At 43.1% G+C, this 22,489-nt stretch overlaps 2 protein-coding genes across 5 annotated transcripts in view; one reads left to right on the top strand and one right to left on the bottom strand.

The window, feature by feature from the left end:
- nme7 (NME/NM23 family member 7) overlaps positions 1-22,489 on the bottom strand; it is a 140,501-nt gene that overhangs the window by 99,371 nt on the left and 18,641 nt on the right. For 3 of the 4 annotated variants that reach the window (XM_069889270.1, XM_069889269.1, XM_069889271.1), the window contains exons 2-3: positions 10,083-10,190; positions 1,200-1,366 (exon numbers count right to left, since the gene is read on the bottom strand). In XM_069889270.1, coding sequence (XP_069745371.1) covers positions 1,200-1,366; positions 10,083-10,121 — 206 coding nt within the window. In that variant the 5' untranslated portion in view covers positions 10,122-10,190. Of the gene's footprint in view, positions 1-1,199; positions 1,367-1,455; positions 1,563-10,082; positions 10,191-22,489 lie in introns of those variants that run through there. The other variant, XM_069889272.1, reaches the window with a different exon arrangement.
- blzf1 (basic leucine zipper nuclear factor 1) overlaps positions 11,804-22,489 on the top strand; it is a 39,928-nt gene continuing 29,242 nt past the window's right edge. The window contains exon 1 of the mRNA XM_069889265.1: positions 11,804-11,862. Coding sequence (XP_069745366.1) covers positions 11,804-11,862 — 59 coding nt within the window. The remainder of the gene's footprint in view (positions 11,863-22,489) is intronic.

Raw genomic sequence — 22,489 nt, 5'->3', positions numbered from 1 at the left:
GGAAAAGAGAAGGGAAAGGAGGGAAAGAAGGGGAAAAAAGAGAGCTTTGTTATATGTATAGGAAAATAGTGTTCTATGGGGGGGGATAACAGTCACTGCGAAATTGATTGACGTTTGCAAGTAAGATCGCAAACCAAATGGAAATGGAAGTTGTGGTTGCCGACAAGGGGCAACCCAAGGAGGAGGGGTTCATTTGGGGTTAAAGAGTTATTGGTTGTGGGGATTGTTGGGATATTTCATGTTTTTAGTGTATGTCATATATTGAGATTAAAAAGGAAAACTTAAAAAAACAGTAATAGAAAAAAGGGGATGGAGGTGACGAGGATGAGGAAAAGAAGTGAAAAGAAAGATATACAATGGCCACGTTGAATTATATGATTATAAACATCAATAGAATACATAACCAAATTAAAAGTAAGATTCATTGTGACAGCCTTAGCAGTAGTAAGAAAAAATGTATAGCCAAAAAAGGTTGACAATGGCTGATCTAGAGGCATATGTACACAAAATTATTTATCAGAATGATTCAGCACAGTTCTTTAGATACAAAATCTCATTGTTACACTGATGCATCACCCATTATATCATGTAGCACTGCTATTTTGAAACAATCTACTGCTCAAAACTGGAAAACCATGAAGGTTCTATTAGACACTGGTACTGCAAAACTATACCATCTACACAATATGTGTAATTCATGGCCCGGCATACTCCTTACTCCATACCAGGGACAAATCTTACTTCAATATGTCAGAAGTAGTACTTGGCATGTTTTATAAGTATAAATGTTGCAAATCTGCACTTTGGGACTACATGCATACTAAATAATGAAAGCAATATGCCCGAGGTCACAAAGTAACAAGTCAGATCAAAATTCTAGAATGCCAATATTCAGGCGTAATGGGCACCAAAACTTCAATTTATTGAAAGTCACTTCTAAGGATAATAGCATCAATTTGGTTGAGTGCAGCTCAAATCAATTATCCTAGATCTAACTATGTATTAAATACAATAAATAATTCAAATATTTGTACATGCATTTATGACAGTATAAATTTCAAAAAGACTCACAAACAAAAATTATTTAATCACATTTCCAGGGATAATGACATTAAGAACCTTAACAGTTTTAAAAGTGACTGAAATAACATTCTCATCAGGAATTCACACATCTCCAGTATAGTTAGAAAATAACTTACTTTTGTTTCTTACTTCCGAGTCTGCGTGCTGTATATTGGTCCCCATAGCCTACTAATTTCAGCTGACGAGCATACACAGTAATTATACTGCCCACAAACAAGTCTTCTGGCCGCAATTCCTCATATTTTGTCCGTTTTAGAAAGGTACGATGATTTTTTATGTCATACTGAAAAATGTCAAAAATTATTGCTCATTATTCATTTTAAAATATAAACAAAGCCAGAAAATCAAAACAGAAAAGGGGGAAAGGCACACCATTTGTGTTGCTAGGAAAAAAGTTTGAGACAGATCATCAGAAATGGTTATTCTACATTAAATCAGTCAGTAGTCACTCCTGCAAAGGAGGTGATTGTTTTTTTTTCAAAAATAAACAAACAAACAAATGAACACAAACTGACATTCTGCTACTACATTGGAATTTGGAAGTGATCTAAACTGGACCTTATAAGCTGACACATTCTTTTCACATCTTTAGAATCAGTTAGCATGACTTGATAGGCTCCTTCATTACACATAACCAATGCAGAATGTCCAGGATGTCAAAATTAACCTTGATAAAATCAATATAATTCTTTGCACAAAAAAAATGCCATTCCTCTAATAGAAATGCAGCAACCTAGTTTTACTTCATTATCAATCTCGCCTACCAGGCGGATTACACACGCACTCAGTTTTATCATTTAAACTGACTCCCAATTAACGACTTTAAATCACATGAACAGAGCACGCAGGTGAGTAATACAAGAGAAGAGCTCTTATTGCTACATTCGAGATTTTCTCACATGGTGCTATTTTAACCAAGTGGCACACCAGCCGTTGTCCCAGGTGACCTCCGCACGGTGGGAAGATGGCGAACTCTGGCAGGAATGCCAGCCCATCCTAAATGACGTGGGGCCCTGACATCAGCACTTGGGGCCCATATAAGTACGATGCCCAGAACAATAAACATTCTGTTTCCCAAGGCTTTGGTATGCATGTCATTCTTCTCCACCTCGGATAGCAAGAATGCTATATTGGTGGCCCCAACAAGTCCAATCAGCAGTTGAACCCAAAGATACGGATCAAGTGGAGCCAGCAACCATCCACATGGTCTCACTCAGGCTCTCAACATTTTGGGAGTCGCAGCCACACGTGTGGTTTGAGCAGGCCGAGACTCAGTTCCAGCTTAGGCACATCACTGCCAACGACACCTGCTACTTCTACATCGTGAGCGCCCTCAATCAGGACACAGTGGCAAGGGTCGTAGATTTCCTATGGCAGCCTCCGGAGCAAGGAAAATACATGGCCCTCAAAGAGCCGTTAACCCGCACTTTTGGGCAATTGCTGAATATGAACGGATTGGGGGACAGGGCCCTTATGAATGAGATGCTCACTCTAACCAAGGGCCACAAGCCTTGACTGCTCTTTGAGCAGTTATTTATGGAACAGCTGCCTGAGGATATCCAACTCTTGCTCATGGACAAGGACTTCAGTGACCTCAGAAGGTCATGGCCCGGGTGCAAGCCCCATAAACAGGTGGCTGCGAATCAAGACCAGCAGAGAGACAGGTTAATACCCGAGGACAGCTATGCTACTATAATCAACAACGGGGTGTGGAGGCCCATCGATGCCTCCCACCCTGCAGGTTTTCACGAAACGCCCTGGCCAACCGATGTTGATGGCTGCGGCAGTTGGCCGACGTGATTCCCCCCTCTATTTCTGGGACTCCTCGTCAGGCAGGCGTTTCCTGGTTGACACTGGCGCCAAGATGTGTCCTACCCCATGCAGACTTTGACAACTGCAAAGACAGACAGGACAGACAATAGCTCCTCCATTCCTTTCGGGACCTGCACCATTCCCCTTCAGTTCGGCAACAGCTGCTTTACATGGACCTTCGCTCTCGTAGCAGAGGCATAACCACTCCTGGGGGCCAACTTTCTTCGGGTTCACTGCTTGCTTTTCAACCTCAAGGGACGGTGCTTGATGCACACCAGAACTTTCAGACTTTGCCTCTGGGGAAGCCAAGCTTCTGCCCCCCGTCAGACAATGAATTCACCTGCATCTTGGTGGGGTTCCCCTTGATAGTGGCGCCACAGTTCTCCACGGCCAAGCCAAAGCATGGGATAAGGTACCACATTTTGATTAAAGGCCCCCCCCCCCCCCCCCCCCCCCCCCCCCCCGCTCCATGTCAGGGCAAGTCAACTCCCTCCCGAAAAGCTCAGCCTGGTGAAAGAGGAGTTTAAGAAAATGGAGGAGCTGGGGAATGAATAGCGATCCAGCAGTCCCTGGGCCTCCCCCTCCACCTGGTGCCCAAATCAGCAGGGGGTTGGAGATCATGTGGCAGCGATTACTGTCACCTCACCAAGGCCACCACGCCCAACAGATATCCCGTTCCCCACATCCAAGACTAACTTGCACGGGGCACGGGTGTTCTCCAAGGTAGACCTCATCCGGGATACCACCAAATACTAGTTCACCCCAAGGACATCACCAAGACTAAAATTATAACCCCCTTTGGCAGTGGGCCAGGACCTCCCATTTGTGAGCATCTATTTGGACAATATCCTCATCACTAGCTGCAGCTGCAAAGACCACATCGCCCATCTTAGACAACTGTGCACCCGGTTGAGTGAGTTCGGGCTGATTATCAACCCCGTAAAGTGCCAATTCAGCCTGGACACCATTTACTTCCTGGGGCACAGGATAAAAAGACACAAAGGTCGAGCCGGTCCGGCACTTCACTAAGCCATGCACTGTGAAAGGGCTACAGGAATTCGTCAGTATGATAAACTTCTACCACAGGTTCTTACTGGCAGCAGCACGCATCTTTGGACTGATGGCAGGCAAGTCAAAAGACATTACTTGGGATGATGAGTCTTCAAGGGCATTCCAGAATGCCAAAGATGTGCTGGCCAACGCCATCCTCCTGGTCCACCCCAAAAGACATTACCTGGGACGATGAGTCTTCAAGGGCATTCCAAAATGCCAAAGATGTGCTGGCCAACGCCATCCTCCTGGTCCACCCCAGATCAGAGACAACTACTGCACTGACAGTCAAAGCCTCCAGCACAGTGGTGGGGAACGTGCTGGAACAGCTCATTGAGGGCCAGTGGCAATCCCTGGCCTTTTTCAGCAGGCACCTCCACCCCCCAGAGTTCAAATACAGCACTTTTGACCGAGAGTTGTTGGTGCTGTACCGAGTAAGACATTTCTGTTACTTTTTGGAAGGCCGGAAGTTTGAGGTCTTCACCAATCACAAGCTGCTGACCTTTGCCTTTCATGGTCAGCCTGACAACAGAGACACTTGTCCTACATGTCCGAATTTACCATGGACATACAGCACATCACAGGGAAAAGCAACATGGTAGCCAATGCTCTGTCACGCCCCGTAATCGGTTAACGACCTGGTCTGGGGTCAACTACGAGGCCCTCACCAAAGTGCAGCAGCAGGACCTAAGATCCCTACATATAGGATAGCTGTCTCCAGCCTCCTGTTGGCTCAGGTAACCTGACACTGCTGTGCAATGTCCCTACCAGCAGCCCCCGCCCCATTGTTCTGGCTGCATGGAGGCGCCAGATTTTCGAAGTCATCCACAACCTGGTGCATCCATGGCCCCTGTAAACAGGTCAGCCAGTGGGCCAAAACCTGCACGAACTGTCAGTCCTCCAAAGTGCAGGTTCACATGAGAGTGCTCACACAGACTTTTGAGCCAGCATGACGCAGGTTCAGCCATATACACATTGACATAGTGGGGCCATTACCAGTTTTCCATGGGGCGAGATATCTCTTGACCATGGTTGACAGCTCCACGAAATGACCGGAGGCAGTCCCGCTGGCTGATACCACCACAGAAACCTGTGCCAGGGCACTCATCATCACATGGGTGTCCAGATTCGGGTGTCCAGATTCGGGGTCCCAGAGCACCTGACCTCGGACAGGGTAGCGCTGGGTAACTTTTTGGGGACACAGATCTACCACACTACGATATATCACCATCAGGCCAATAGATTAGTGGAACACTTTTGCAGGCACCTCAAGTCAGCCTTAACGGCCTGGCTCAATGGTCCCAACTGGGTGGACGAACTGCCTTGGGTCCTGTTAGGAATTCGTACTGCGCTGAAGGAGGACTTTAAAGTCTTGGCAACAGACCTAGTCTACGGTGTGCCATTGATCATTCCTAGGGAGTTCCTGGCCCCTGATAAACACCAGAAGACCCCACGGCAACCCTCAAGAACTTGCAGTGAAAACTGGAGTCCCTGGTCCCACGACAACCCTCACCACACAGCCAGCCCAAACATAACGTTCCCAGGGACTTAAAGACTTGTCAGTACATATTTGTGAGAAGGGTCGCACACCAGCTGCCCCTACAACGACCCTACGAGGGGCCTACAGGGTCATTAGGGACAACGGCTCCACCTTCGACCGGTGGAAAGAAGACTTTTACCATCGACTGCCTGAAACTGGCATATCTGGACTGTAATAAGCCAGTCTCCACTCCTCCCCCCCGTGATGCAGGGTCAGACTGCCCAAGGCCATGGACAATGGCCCAATCACCGGTTCTGGATGTGGGTGGGGGGTGTTGTGTAGCAGCTGTGCACAGAGATGCAGTCTGACCCACAAAATGGCTGGCAAACGCAGACCAGGGGCTGACACTAGCCTTCGTCCCAAGTGACCTCGGCATGGCGGGAATATGGGGAACTCCAACGGGAACGCTGGCCAATCCCAGGCCGGCATTCCAATGACGCGGGGCCCTGACATCAGCGCCCAGGGCCTGTATAAGCATGACAACCAGAGCAATAAATCAGTCTTGTTTCCCAAGGCTTTGGTGTGCATGTTGTTTTTCTCCATGCTCGCATAGGGGTACGCTATAAGACAATAAATAAGTACTGAAGTATAATCCTCAATCCTGAGAGCCCATTTTATGATAATGAATTTATTGTCATATACATTGTCCATTTGCAGAGGGTTGAACAGAGTCTCCGAACCTTTAGTTTGGTTATAAATTTTGCTTGTATGATGGTGTTGAATGTCAAGCAATAGTCAATTATCAAACACCTAACATCGGTACCCCTGTGGTTTAGACTATCTAACTCAGAGTAAACAGCCAGTGAAATTGCATCTTCTGTTGGCCTGGTATGACAATAGGCAAATTGAAGTAGGTTCAGGTCCTTTCTGAGATATAGGAATTGATCTGCTCCACAACCCATCTTTCAAAGCACTTCATCGTGGTACACATCAGTGCCACTGGCTAATAGTCATTAAAGCAGATCACCTTGTTCTTCTTAGGCACCAGAATAATGCAATAACAGACCATTGTAGCAAGAGCTTAAGTGGGATGACATTTGTGATTTGGCTTCGCGGACGAAGATTTATGGAGGGGTAATGTCCAGGTCAGCTGCAGGCTCGTTTGTGGCTGACAAGCCCGATGCGGGACAGGCAGACATGGTTGCAATGGAAAAGTGGTTGGTTGGGGTTGGGTGTTGGGTTTTTCCTCCTTTGTCTTTTGACAGTGAGGTGGGCTCTGCGGCCTTCTTCAAAGGAGGTTGCTGCCCGCCGAACTGTGAGGCGCCAAGATGCACGGTTTGAGGCGATATCAGCCCACTGGCGATGGTCAATGTGGCAGGCACCAAGAGCTTTCTTTAGGCAGTCCTTGTACCTCTTCTTTGGTGCACCTCTGTCTCGGTGGCCAGTGGAGAGTTCTCCATATAACACGATCTTGGGAAGGCGATGGTCCTCCATTCTGGAGAAGTGACCTACCCAGTGCAGTTTGATCTTCAGCAGCGTAGATTCGATGCTGTCGGCCTCTGCCATCTCGAGTACTTCGATGTTGGAGATGAAGTCGCTCCAATGAATGTTGATCTCGATTGTGATGCTGGGGTAACACTACTCTACAATATGCAAGCATGGTACACTAATTAACATAGGACACTAATCTAATTACAATGGATGAAACACAGTGTTCTCTCCCAGGTATAGGCCACAATAGCTCCAACCTGTACTGGCATACACCACTCAAATGGTCTCCAGCATTGCCCATGGCTCACAACCTGGATCGGTCCCCTCAGAATTAGTCTTCCAGCATCATCTCTGGCTCCTAACCTGGAGTGGAGCTCCAGAATGAGTTGCTCCACATAATGGTTTTATAGTGGGGAGTGTGTGTGTGGTGGGGGGTGGGGTGGGGCTCAGTGTGCCACGTGATCCGAGAACAAATTGTGTCTGGGGTGGGGGGGGGCATCAACATGACCTATGAGGACCAATTGCGTGGCAGCCTCACTTGTGGGTGGATCTAAACCTCGATTGGCAAATGAGGAGACTTCTGACCAGTTTCCTGCCAGAGACGTCAAATGACCTTCTGTACAACAACACTCATTTTATGTAAATTGCAGGATGAACAAGCTGATAGATGCAAAGACAATTAAACTTTATACATCCATTTTGAACACTACATATAATTTGAGATGACATTAATGCATGATATTGACACCGAGCATTCCTTGTACATCAAGGATTGGGGGAGGCTGGGAAATACTTCAAGAAAACTCAGGCTAATGCCTTGGATTAAAATAACAAACACACCCAAGGCATAGCAATGCTGGGAGCATCAAATAGTATTGCATGGTTGCCATAGCATAATTTTTTTTAACAATTTTGAAACGGTTTCAATTTCACATGAGAAGCAAGAGAATTTAGTTGACAATGTCTATTGCAGCAGAAGACCACACTTCATTCCAGCAAAACATGAAGAAATCCAATTTCTAAGACTATTTGTATTATCCTATTTTCTAGTGGATTAAATAGCGATTAGATGTTTCATCCTTTTATCAGATTACTTTAAAATTCCTCCCCATCTGTGAATGACAAGAGCATTAAAGCAAGTTGCTCTCATCCAAAATTAAATTGAGGGACAAAGGAAATGTGCATTTATGGTGAACAAAGAGTTTATATTTCAGTGATCAAGTCCCACTAAAATACTAGTGCATAGTATATACTGATCAAAATCAATAGACATATCTCCATTTTCATTGAGCAGAATAATATTGAGGAAAGGGTGGTAAAGGCTGGTGAATAACAAATGATGCACCCATGGGATGAAAATAGAAGGCAATAAATGGACTCTGAAATTGCCAAAGGACAGAAGAAAATAAAAATCAATGCTGGATGTAAGATGGAAGGCCAAAATGGCTGATTAAATGAATTTTTAATGTTGTGCTATTTGTTAAGCTATATTGTGCCCAGTCAAAAGACAAAGCTTGTTTACAACTGTTTAGGAGGCCAAAGACAGAACTCAGGTTGGAAATTGGATAAATAATCAAAGCAACAGGAAGCTAAGAGTCACTTGTATCTCATTTAATCTCCTCAACAATTTGAATCAAATCACAAAGATGAATGAAACATCCCTGGAGGGCTAGAGATGAACCTTTAACTATATAAAATCTGTAGGTCACATGCAAACACTTTAAAACAGATCTTCTATAAAATACTGGAGCTCTGCTACTGCTAGACATGTCAGGGTCAACAGCCTTTGCAAAAGCTTTGGAGAGTGCCTAAGAGACTTCACTAATGGATTGTTGTTTACAAAAGGGCAACAGATGAAAGAAATTGTCAGAGCCGCAGCAGCTTTCTCTGAGAGAGAGAGAGAGAGAGAGAGAGAGAGAGAGAGAGAGAGAGAGAGAGAGAGAGAGAGGGAGAGAGAGAGAGAGAGAGGGAGAGGGAGGGAGGAAGACAGCTTGTGAGTGCTTAGTTCAGCCTGGTCAAAGCCCTTGTGGTTCATGCAAGAGGAGAGGACTGGCTGTCTAATGTTTCACTTGAAATAAGAGAAACAAAAAGGAACTCTGTGATGACCTGAAAGAAAGAGGTTATCATCTGGAGAACCCTGAGGGAGCAAGTATCTTGGGCAAGACTGAAGTGGCTGATTAAAAAAAGAATCAGTTGCGGGTGTCAACATAAAACGAATCTCTCTCTGAAAACCAACAAGAACCTTCCTGAGCAGTAACCAGTTACCTTTCAAGCACCAAAGCCTGGTGAACTTTATAAATATTAAATTCTGTGCACAGTATAAGAATTGCCTGTAACCAGTGAACTTAAAGGAATGAGAAGTGAGATTGGACTATGAACCAAAGAACTTTCCTGAACTTACATGTGCTTAGAATTAGAAGGGGATTAAGTTAGGTTAGTTAAGTCAATAGTGATAAGTTAAAGGATGATTCTGTTTTCATGTTTAAAGATAATTAAAAGCAACTTTTGTTTAAGTAACCACTTGTCTTGGTGAATATCTATTGCTGCTGGGTTTTGGGGTCCTCTGGGCTCATAACAGTAATAGGATCTTGAACTTGCAGTGAAGTACGATAAAGTTCGAAATGTTGTATTTTTTAATACAAAAATTGACAATCCAATATAATAATTTATTCCTGTTGTAGCTAGGATACTATTAATATTTTTATACATCAAGGTATTAGAACCTTCATGATTCATTCTTGGTAAATTGAAGAAACTGCAAAAGATGAATAACATCTAATAATAACATGTTTCAGATTATAAACATGAAATACAATTGTCACATGAACAAGAAAACAAGACTCAAGTAAAAATACAGCTAGTATTAGATATGCAATGAGGCAATGCTTTGTTCAAGGTTTTTCTGGAGAAGATTCTAGCTGGTAATATGAATATAGAAATAATTATGGCATTAATGAAGCTTTCACTGTTCTTATAAGATTTAATTTTGGGTCCATGAAGCTATTTTGATGCATACAGTCATGTTAAGGACTTTTTTCACTTGCATGCCAAATACACTTGACAATTTGACTGCATTGTTACATGCTAGTGTTTGAATCATCCATGATCCAGTATTTAATTTTTTTAAACCTCAAAAATATGTAAAAAATTTTTTTTAAAACTTTACCATTTCAACAGATCCATCTTTTGGATAATACAGGAACATATAACGACGAATTAGACTTGCATTGGGATCATTCCATTCTGCGGTAAATGAAAATTGCTCTTCTTGGTTCTGAAACGGGTGATAAAAAAATCAGAAGACACATTTTAAAAAACATATAGTATTACAGTTTATGCTCTCATTTACAAAGTGTTCTTTATAAAATTAATTTCTCAAATTGGTAAAGCCAAGTTTATCCCGTTTGAAATATTTAAAACTGAAATACAGTAGTATACTACATATGCTAAATTTGAACGAGCAAACCATTGAACTGAGGTAAAACAGAATTCTGTTAACATCATGGTTAAGTGGAAAAAAAAAACCACAAATGCTGGAGAAACTCAGCAGGTCAAACAGTGCCTTTATGTAGCAAAGGTGAAAATACATCACCAACATTTTAGGCCTGAGCCCTACATCGGTACTAGTGCCTTGTGTGCCCTTTCTATTTCCATTTCTTCCTGCGTTTCTGTCATTCCCAGGACCTTTGGAATCCATTCTTTTATAAATTCCTTCATGTCTGGGCCTTCTTCATCCTCCTTCAGGCCCACTATTTTTTATGTTGTTTCGCCTACTATAATTTTCCAACATATCAATTTTCTGAGATAACAACTCATGTCTCTTTAATTTTTTTGTCACTTTCTTCCAATTTTCCTCTTGTCATTTACTTCCATTTCTACAGCCGTTTCTCATTCTTCCACATTTTCTACGCTTTTCCCTATTTCTGTCATGACCCGTTCTAAACTTTGCATTTTATCTTCTGTTTTTAATTCTAATGACAACCATTCTTTTAATGCTCTCATTTGTTCTTCAAAAAAGGCTTTATCTATATTCTGTCCATCTGTTTTACCTTCTATTTCTCTGTGAAGATCTTGGTCTTCTTCCTCTTCTTCGGTGTCTGTACCTGTGTTTGTGTCTTCTTCTCTTCTTTGTATCTGTGGCTCTTCTGATTCTCCTGATGTATCACTTTGTCAGGCCTCTTCTTGCTGGGCCTCTTGTTGTTGATCCTCCCCCTCCTGGGCTGCTCATCTGTCAGGCATCCTGCTGTTCACCCCGTCGACTTTCTTCCTCGCTTGTTTCCTCACTCCCTCTCCTGCCGCCTTCCTCATCTTCCAGCTGAGGGCCCTGGTGTTGGGCGTCCCTCAGCTGGTTGCGTCGTGATTGCCCGCTCCTCGGCTGAGCCCCCTCCCGTTGGTGTTTTCTTTTACCTTTGATTGCGCACTGCACATGCGCACTTTTGGTTGCTTCAGAGAGCTATTTTTGCAGTCCACTGGTCAGGGGGTCGTGACTCCGCAGGGCTGACACCAACCTCAGAGATCGGGCATTCTTCCCCATCACCGCTCCCTGTTCCTTTGTGCAGGTAAGGCCTTCTTCTTTCTTTTCTGGTGACTTTTCTTTTTTCCCCCATTGTTTTTACTTTTTCCTTCTTGGGTGCCATCTTCTTTCTCTTCTCTGCAACTTTATCTTCTATTTCTTATACTTTATATTTGCTAAGCTTTATCTTTTTTTGACTTTTTTTATCTATTTTCTGGAGAGGGCTGGTTTTACCCTACTGGCCACTACTCCATCATGTGACTCCTCCCAACAGAATGCAATTTCTACTCCAATTTACTTCTATTGTTATGAAATGTCTTCAATTCAATGCAGCAATTCAAATATTACTGATTTGTAATAAATTCTCAGATGATATGAAAAAGGCCGAGGAAAAGACAACCCTATCGAGGAACAAAACGATTTCAGCAAAAAGGTAAGGTTTTGCTTATTTTTTTCATTGTGAATTGTGAATAGAAGTTCGGCAGAGACATGCTCCACGCAGAATGTGGATGGTCAGGGAAGCCAATAGCATCCCTTACAACTTCCTCTGTGGTCAAACACGAAAGCCCACAGACACCATGATTGAAGCAAGAACACAATGCATGTGATGAACCTCTGTATCGTCCAACCAATGAACTAGCAACTATATTTGTGAATGGAATACTATTCTCATTTATGTTATTCTTAACTTCTTTGTAAATAGTCAGTCTTTAAGTATCTGTTTTAATCCTTCTGGCAAGTAACATCTCTTCCATCAGCTTGTTTCCATTCCAGAATCTGGCATAATCCATGAGAAGAGCATCACTCGCTTGCAGAGTAGATTTGTCTAATTGCAAAGATAATTTCTTGCATAGTAATAACATGACTAATTGTTTTTTTAACGTCCCTGGTCATCTCATCAATTCATCTAGAAACAGTGGAGTTACTCAAAGGAATTGTCTGGATAGTTTCTTTGGCATTTAAGTTAATAATGTCAGATATTATGGACACTAAAGGCAAAATAAGTGACTCAGTGATGTTATGAGTTTTTCCACCTTTAGCAGTTAATTCATTTATCTTGTATATTGCAAGGTGGCCCTTTTATAAGTTCTGTCATAAAACACACAAGTTTGCAGACACAATGGTTGAAGTAAAAACAGTGCTGAGAGAAACTCAGCAGGTCAAACAGTGTACTTTATAGCGAAGACAAAAATATATAACCAATGATATTTGGCAGCTCACCCTCCCTCTTGAGAATACTGTGAACTTGATCTGAGATATGCCTGGCAGGCAACATATCATCCGGGATCTTAACCTTTTCCACAGAACCGCTTATCTGTTCCCCTAACTATGGAATCCCCTATCACTACAGTTCACCTCTTCTCCTTTTCTATCTTAGTCATAAGGCCAGACTCCATGCCAGAAACCTGACAGCCATGGCTTATCCCTGGTAGGTTATCCCCATCAACAGAGTCCAAAATTATATACATGTGATAGAGGGGAACAGCCACAGGGGTTCCCTGCACTGATACCTGTTCCCTTTCTTCTCTGGATGGTCACCCAACCACCTTCTTCCTGCTTCCTCGGTGGATTATGTCCCTGTAACTCCTGTCTATCAACCCCTCAGCCTCCCAAATGATCCAGAGTTCATCCAGCTCCAGCTCCAATTTAATTACATGGTTTGTAAGGAGCTGCAGCTGGATGCACTTCTCACAGATGAAGTCAAAACACAATGCTGGAGAAACTCAGCAGGCCAAACAGTGTACTCTATATAGCAAAGAAAAAGATACATAACCAAAGTTTCAGATTTGAGCACTTCATCAACTTTGAATTACAATATTGTGGTCATTACAGAGACTTGGCTGACGTGAGGACAGAATTAGTCAATACAGGCATCAGGGGTTAGATATTTTAAAAGGAAGAGGATGGGGGGGGTTAAAAGATTGGGGGGAGGGGGGAGTGTGAGTAACCTTACTAATCAGTGATAGTATCAGAGCTGAAGAAAGGTAAGACATTGTGGAAGGATTGTCTACAGAGACAGTGTGGGAAGTCAGAAACAGGAAGAGAGCAATCACTGTATTGGATGTAGTCTATAGGCCACCAAATAGCCCTCAGGATCGAGAAGGACATAATTAGGCAGATTTTGGAATGGTGCAGAAAAAAATGTTATTGATATGGAAGATTTTTTATAGAAGAGGCGGAATTTGTCAGGTGTGTCCAAGAATGATTCCTGACATAGTACATGGACAAGCCGATAAGATGCGAGGCCATACCAAATCTAGTACTGGTCAGTAATAGACCTCTCAGCAGGGGAGCATTTCAGTGATAGGGCCCACAACTCCCTGACCAGCAATAGACAAGGATAAGAGTAGACCAAATGGTAAAGTGTTTAACTGGGGAAGGGTTCAATATTATGGGATTAGGCAGGAACTGTGGAGAATAAATTGGGATGTTCTCAGGGGAAAGGTAATATGGAGGATGTTTAGGGACCCTAAACATGAGGTTCTGGATAGGTTTGACCCATCGTGACAGGGAAAAGATGGCAGGATAAGAGAACCATGGTTGTCAAAAGAGATGACACAGCTACTTAAAAGCAAGAAGGAGACATATATACTGAAGGTTTAGGAAGCAAAAGACAGGAGGAGCTCATGAGAATTATATGGTTGCCAGGAAGGAACTCAGAAAAATACTTAGGAGAGTTAAAAGGGGGCACAAGAGGATTAAGGAAAACCCTAGGGCATTCTATGCATATGTGTAGAGCAGAAGGATGACGAGATAGAAGGTAGGGCCGCTTATGGATAAAGAAGGCAAAACATGCCTCAAGGCAGAGGAGGTAGGGAAGGTCCTAAATGAATACTTTGCTTCAGTGTTCACCAGAGACAGACCTTGGTCAATGTGAGGTCAGTACACAACAAGCTTACATGCCAAAGCATGTTGTGGTTAAGGGAAGAAGCACTGGATCTTATAAACATTAGAATTCGTAAGTCCCTGGAACCAGATGAGATATACCCCAGGTTATGACAAGGAGTTAGGTAAGCGAATGGTGGTACCAGAGGATTGGAGAATGGAAAATATGAACCCCTTGTTTGAAAAAGGTGATAGGGAGAACCTGGGAAATCTCAACAAAAGTGTCTTGCGTCAGTGGTGGGCAAACTATTGGAGAGGTTTCCAAGGGACAGGATTTATGAGCATTTATAGTCTCAGGAATAGTCAGCATGACTTGGTGAGGGGTAGATCACACCTTACAAGCCCAACTGAGTATTTTGAGGAAGTATCAAAATAGATGTGATGTATCAAAGTAGATGTGATGTATATGGATTTTAGTAAAGAATTTGACAAGCTTCTCCATGGAAGACATATTCAGAAAGTCATAAGGCGTAGGATCCATGGAACTTTGGCTATGTGGATTCAGAAATGGCTTGCCTGCAGAAGGCAGAGATTAGTAGTAGATGGAGGTCAGAGGCATGGGTCAGTAAGTTTGTAGATGATACAAAGGTTGGAGATGTTGTGGATAGTGTAGAAGGTTGTCGTAAGTTACAAGAATATAGACAGGTCGCAGAGTTGGGCAAATGGAGATCAATCCGGATAAGCCTGAAGTGATGTATTTTGGAAGATCAAAGGCAGAAGACATGGTTAATGTCAGGATTCTTAACCATTTGGAAGAACAGAGGGACTTTGGGGTCCAAATCTCTGGATCCCTCAAGGTTATGGGGGCTGCACAAGTTGATAGGCTAGTTAGGAAGGCTTATAGTTTGCTGGCCTTCGGTAGTCAGGGGAACAAATTCAAAAGTCATGAGGTAATGTTGCAGCTCTATAAAACTCTGATTTGACCATACTTGGAATATTATGTTCAATTTGGTCATCTCACTACAGGAAGGATGTGCAAACTGTGGAGAGGGTGCAGAGGAGATTTACCAGGATTACAATCCAGTTGCCTGGATTGGAGAACATGTCTTATGAGGCAAGGTTAACAGAGCTAGGGACTTTTCTGTTTAGAGAAAAGAAAGACGAGAGGTAACTTAATAGAGATCTACATGATTATGAGATGCCTAGATAGGGTTGACAAAAAGTACCTGGGCAAAAGTAGAAAACACCAGAACACATCTGTATGAGAGAGGGGGAATTGTGTGGTTTTTTTTTGTTAATACAAGGGTGTTAGAGAATATTGGTATCATGTAAACCTCCTGCTCTATTGCCATAGAGCAAATCTCAATTAAATGCAGACCCTTTTATCTAGCCAGAGAGTTCTTATCAGTGATTTTCACCAATGCCTCCCAATGCAGATTACAAACAGGCACTTGGAGACATTATATAATGTGGTCAGTAAACAAGACAGCCAACCCCAATGCACTACAAATCTTAGTCAGAGACTTAAACCAGGCCTGTGTCAAAAAAACCATGCCCAACTACCACCAGCATGCAACATGCTGTACCAGAGGACCTAGCACACTCGACCACTGCTACAACAAGGAAGACCTATCGTTTTTTCCCAAGGCTGCATTTTGACAAGTCAGATAATCTGGTTGTGCTCCTTCTGCCTTCACACAGTGCCTGAAAAGAGAGACTCCAGAGATCAGGTCAGCTAGAAGGGGTTTGGAGGAGGCTGAAGAAAGGTTGCAGAACTTCCTCAATTCAGTCTATTGGGGGGTGTTCAAAGGACTTTGCTGAGGATTTGAATTATTACACCAGGGCTGTCACAGACTTTATCAAAACAGGTGTGGACAAGTGTATCCCCACCAAATCATCCAGGGTTTTCCTCATACAAAAGACCTGGATGAACAATGAAATCCAGAACCTGCTGAGAGCCAGATCACAGGCATTTAAGTCTGGAGATGCCGATCACTACAGAAGGAGCAGGTATGACCTGCAGAAAGCCATCTCCCTGGCAAAGTGGAGTTACCTGACAAAAATGGAAACCCCGTGGGATACACAACAGCAGTGGCAGGGCCTAAATGACATAATCTGCTACAAAACAATATCTGGTGCAGTAGGAGACAGCAAAGCTTCACTCCCTAATGAACTCAATGTCTTCTATGCCCGATTCAACCACAAGAACAAGAAAGAAACACCACTACGCACATACCCCTCCCCCCTCCCCCATGTCCTCAATGATCCTCCCCTGTCCATATCAGAGGATGACGTGCAGGTTATCCTCAGAAGAATGAATCCAAGGAAAGCATCCAGTCTGGACACAGTACCATGGCCAAGTATTAAAACTCTATGCTGTCCAACTTACCAACGTATTCACAGATGTCGTCAACATCTCAGTCCGACAGGGGATGGTACCCACCTGTTTCAAACAGGCATAAATTGTACTGGTGTTCAAGAAGAGTGTGGTAACCTGCCTAAATGACCATCAATCAGTAGCGCTCAAATCAAAAGTGATGAAGTGCTTTTAAAGGCTGGTGTTGAAGCATATCAGCTCCTATCTGAGCGGCCACATAGATCAGTTCCAATTCACCTATCGTAGCAACAGGTCTATGGGGGATGATTGCTTGCTCTGCACAAAGCCCTGGAACACCTGGACAGCAAAGATGCATTCATCAGAATGCTCTTTTTCAACTACGGTTCAGTATTTGATCATCATCTCCTCAAAATTGATCAGCAAACTCCAAGACCTTGGACTCAACACCCCTCTTTGTAATTGGAGCATGGATTTCCTCATCTACAGACCACAACCAGTGCGGATTGGAAAGAACACATCTTCACAATCTCCATCAGTACTGGAGCACCACAGGGCTGCATTTTTAGCCCCCTGATTTACTTGCTTTATACCTATGACTGTGTGGCTCAGTACGTCAACAACACCATCTACAAATGTTGTATAAAAAGAGACGATGAGTCAGCATACAGGAGGAAGATTGAAAACTTGGCCAAATGGCTCACCAACAATTACTTCTCACTCAATGTCATCAAAACTAAGGAGCTGATTGTTGACTTCAGGAAGAGAAAACAAGGTATGTATGATTCAGTGATCATTGTGGGAAATCAGAGGTGGAGAGGGTGAGCAAATTTAAGTTCTTGGACATCGCTATCTCGGAGGATCTTCCTGGACCAAACACACTAATGGCATCGTAAATAAAGCTCGTCAGCACCTCTATTTCCTCAGGAGTTTTGTATGACATCAGAAACCCTGGCAAATTTCTACAGATGTGTGGTGGAAAGTGTGCTGACCAGCTGCATCATGGTCTGGTATGGGGACACGAATACCCTGAGCGTAAAACCCTGCAAAAGGTAGTAGACACAGCCCAAGACACCACAAGCAAATCCCTTCCCATTATCGAGAACATCTACAGGGAATGCTACCGACAGAGAGCGGCAGCAATCATCAAGGATCCACACCACCCAGCTGCTGCCATCAGAAAAGAGGTATAGGTACCTTAAGAATCACAGCACCAGGTTCAGGAACAGCTGCTACTCCTCCACCATCAGACAAACTCCTCAATAACAATTTCAATCATATAAGGACTCTTACTTTTACACTTTATTTTTTGTGGGTTTTTTTTCCCCTCTCTGCATTACACAGCAAGTTGTTTACATTTATTTGTTTACATGTGTACATTGTGTACAGTTTTTTTTGCACCAGTAAGAAGTGGTAATTCTACCTGGCCCGCAGGAAAAAGGATTGTATGTGATGTCATGTATGTACTCTAACAAATTAAACCTTCCCTACTTTACTCACATAACCCTCAGTTTAATTTGTTGAGTATGTTTCTATTAGTTGACAGAACATCATGTGCTGAGGGTCTATACTGTCATTTTATATTGATCTAATACACTTTTTTTTTTAAAAATGATCTGCCACTGCAAAATGTCTTGGTCAAAACTTGTACAATGTTGCACAATTAACATGATCAAAATGTCTTTCGTATGCAAAGCCACCATTGCAGCGTACTGTTCATCACATTTATGGGCAAGTCCCAAGAGAGCCTCCAATATAGTATGTTCCTGATTGAAAGTGAAACTACTTAAAGCAATGATTCCCTCAAACAAGTGTCACACAATTGGGAACAAGAAGCCAAATATGTTGTGAAGGTCAGCTTCTGCACAGTAGTCCTTGGTCTTCAAACAGTACATGGAATAGCAAACGTGGTATGCTACGGATTTGGCCTGAATGTTTACTGCCAATAGAGACTTGGGGATCTAGGAAAGGGGAAAAAATTGGAGACTCATGAGATGATACTTGGATGTATATCTAGATTATATTGCACAAATAACTTTAAAATTAAATTACATTATGCAGCCCACTCCAATGTCTTAAGCAATAACATATCTAAGCCACTTAAATTTTTTTAAATGCCACTTTTACTATTCAAATACGTTGATACCTATAAATATTATCAACACCATCATGTTGCCAATTTAAAGTGCTTTCCACACCAGCCTTTTACTTTTAATTTTATTCATATTCATTTCAATCTCAATGTCACGTGAACAAAAATACTGCACTTATCAGCAATCAGCCATTTCAAATGACCTTAGGAGCAAAAGAAATACAGCAAACTGAAAAATTGTGTTTCTAAAAAGTGAGCAGATACTGCCATCCAGTGATATGAATTTCAATTTAACATTCACTAAAATACTGTCAAATTATCTACAGGCTTCTTTATCCACTGATAAAATTAGATGTTTTCCAAATGGTGGATGAACTTTTCAAATAGTTATTCTTCAATTTAAGAGGTCTGTTCTAAGCCATCTTTAGCCAGCAGGGTTTTTCCTCTACAGGGAAAGAGATATAATTCCATTAAATGTAATAGAGTTCATCAATCCTCTGGTATACCATCCAAATACAACCCTGAAATGAGGGCTGGCAAGCTATCTGGCCTCAACTAAAGCTTTTCATCACACAATGTCTGCACCTCCCATTTTGTTTTGATACAGATTACACTGGACAACAAAGATTTTGCTTCCTGAACACTTTTGGGTATCTTATGGATTTTGAGCTGCTGATCATGAAAATCACCTTACAATTGTTCTATCACCTACTGTTTTTTTTAGATATAATCTGTGTTTGTGATTTCTTGTCATATTTTAAGTCTACTAGTATAATGCCCATATGGCAAGCTGTTTTGGTCAGTCTAAGCATGCACTCAGTCCAGGTGCTATGCAAATGTTGTCTTTAGGGTTGGGCATGCTTAGTCAGGATAGATGCCAATAGGCTATAAAAGCAGATCACATATACAGAGCATCAAACTACACCCAGCTGATTGACAACATGCTTCAGGCATACAAAAACATGTAGTGCAACACGTCATTGAAAATTTATTTTCTGTATTCGCACTTGGACTTCTTTTCTACTGACCTTAGTGCAGTTAGTGACAAATATGGTGAAAGATTTTACAAGGACATTGCGACCATGGAAGAGTGGTACCAAGGGCCACTGGAATCCACCAATGCTGGCCGACTATTGTTGGACACTGACATGAGAGGCATCAGATGCTGCGTACAAATGAAAATCAGCAGCAAAACATGTTTAGATCAGTTAAACTAACACAATGTGCCAGCGTCATTATGCGATTAACATGCTAAATTCAATCAAAGTTAATTTAATGTTTCTCCAACATCCCGTGTAATACAGCAAATCTGAAATTATCTTTGTGTTCAGCCGAAAGTTGTCTATCATGAACCCCATTTTTTTTTTTTCAGGAAGCAAACCTTTTGAAAAAGCTTGTTGACCAGCGTTATAAATGAATAGTTAATTAACAATATTGAGACAGAGGAAACTATTTAATTTTTTGCTGACTATGTAAACTTATCATTTAGCTACCAGCGATAAAGGACTGAAACATGAAACATCAGTAATACATTTTTATCTCCTATAGAGCTACAAGAACTGCTGAATTTCTCAAGCATTTCTGTGTTTTTAGTGATAAAGGACTTGCCTCTTATCAGTCAACAGCAGCTAAAACCCAACTCCAAACCAAATGATTCTCCACACCTAATTATCAGCAAAAAATATGTAGGTGTATACCCATTCTAGTGGGGCCATGTCTGATGCACCAGCAGCTGGAATGCCAAATACAATGCATCCAGACCTTTATTTCCTTACAGAATTATTCTATGTCTCAATGTCAATTCCTAGGGCACAGCAAGAGGTCAGGCTTACCTCTATTTACTTTCTAATTTCACACATCCCCATGCAATGTGTAGACAATGGTAATGAACTTACTATATGTGCACTGCAGCGAGCCAGTTTATTCATAGATACAGCATCAACCATCAATATGATCATGCTTTGTAATTAACACTAGTTGCAACATGAACTGAACAAGTTCAAAACTCCAAGAACCCACAAATGGCTCACCATGCACCACAATCAATTTCTTTTTTCTTTTTATTTTCCCAAGTGCAATAGCAGTAAACGTATGTCATCATAAAGAAACCACGTGTATCATTCATCATAACTTTATTTCTACTTCCGCTCAACTTACTCAAGGCAATTTTAGTCCTTTCATCCCCATCCCATAAACCTTTTTATTCAATCTCCTTATCTCTTCAGACCACAAACTTGCAACTTGTTTTAAAACCTTAGATTCTACTATCCTCCTTCAAACTTACCTCATTTTTTTTTCCTACCTGAAAGATCTCATCTTTAATTCTTTATCCTCACTACCATAATCACTTCAACTACAATTTAAATCTCAGCTTCGTATCACATCTGTTCGACGACTCAAAGCCAAGTTAAAAATACAGGTGACTTGCTGCTCCCCTTTCAAAAAAAATTTGTACTATGTTTTTCCATAATATGAAACTCCATCAACTGTGCATACATCAAAAAACAGAGGTTGAAAAAAAAACCAAATTGTGTATTCACCTAGATTCTGTGAGAGTAAATTCTATTCTGTCCCTGAAAATTTTGGGAAGCGATATGCGATTTCTCCAAGGGCAAATTTTCATTATCCAAACAACTGATGGTCACTACACAGGGGCTGCCTGTAATGCAGCATTTTGGCCAAGGAATTTTGACTGAAGTATTGTGGAGTAGAAATGCCCTCTCCCAATTCGTTGATGGTGGGTGGGGGTGGGGGAGGGGGAGGGGGAGGGGGAGGGGGAGGGGGAGGGGGAGGGGGAGGGGGAGGGGGAGGGGGAGGGGAGGGGGAGGGGGAGGGGGAGGGGGAGGGGGAGGGGGAGGGGGAGGGGGAGGGGGAGGGGGAGCGGGAGGGGGAGCGGAGGGGGAGCGGGAGGGGGAGCGGGAGGGGGAGCGGGAGGGGGAGCGGGAGGGGGAGCGGGAGGGGAGCGGGAGGGGAGCGGGAGGGGGAGCGGGAGGGGAGCGGGAGGGGGAGCGGGAGGGGGAGCGGGAGGGGGAGCGGGAGGGGGAGCGGGAGGGGAGCGGGGGGGAGAGGGGGAGCGGGAGGGGGAGCGGGAGGGGGAGCGGGAGGGGGAGCGGGAGGGGAGCGGGAGGGGGAGCGGGAGGGGGAGCGGGAGGGGGAGCGGGAGGGGGAGCGGGAGGGGGAGCGGGAGGGGGAGCGGGAGGGGGGGAGGGGGAGCGGGAGGGGGAGCGGGAGGGGGAGCGGGAGGGGGAGGTTGTGGTGGTGGTCAGTCTCCTGTTCTTGATCATTATCCAATGAAAAACATTATTGTCAATTAAGAAATTCCAATTTTCACTCTAAGCACAAACTTGATCTTAAAAAATCAACTTAATAAGTACTGGAGAGCATCGCCCTATGACATTTAAGAGCACCAAGGTTACAAATTCATGCCCATCATCATCCTGGCATTTGGCATTTAGCATTTACAAGAATACTTAAATAGACCAGCTGCATAAATAATCTGGCTACAAGAGCAGTCACCAGCTAAGTGGTGAATGACTCTTCTCCATAAAGCTGTTAAGCTATTTACAAGGCAGATCAGAAGTATGATGTTACTTGCCTGGATGAATGTAGCTCCAATAACACTCAAGAAATTCAGCACTATCCAGGACACACCATACATCACCTTTAACATTCTCCCCCTTCACCACTAGAGCACTGTGATTCACTTAGAAAATAGAGTTAAGGCGTACAGTTCAGAAACAGGCCCTTCAACCCAGCATGTTCATGCCGATTAAGGCGCTATCTTGAGCTAGTCCTATTTGCCTGCAT

The sequence above is a fragment of the Narcine bancroftii genome, chromosome 7, assembly GCF_036971445.1.
Source record: "Narcine bancroftii isolate sNarBan1 chromosome 7, sNarBan1.hap1, whole genome shotgun sequence".
NCBI classification, from domain to species: domain Eukaryota; kingdom Metazoa; phylum Chordata; class Chondrichthyes; order Torpediniformes; family Narcinidae; genus Narcine; species Narcine bancroftii.
Note: the sequence above shows the minus strand (reverse complement) of the source record. Positions and strands in the feature narration are given on the sequence as shown.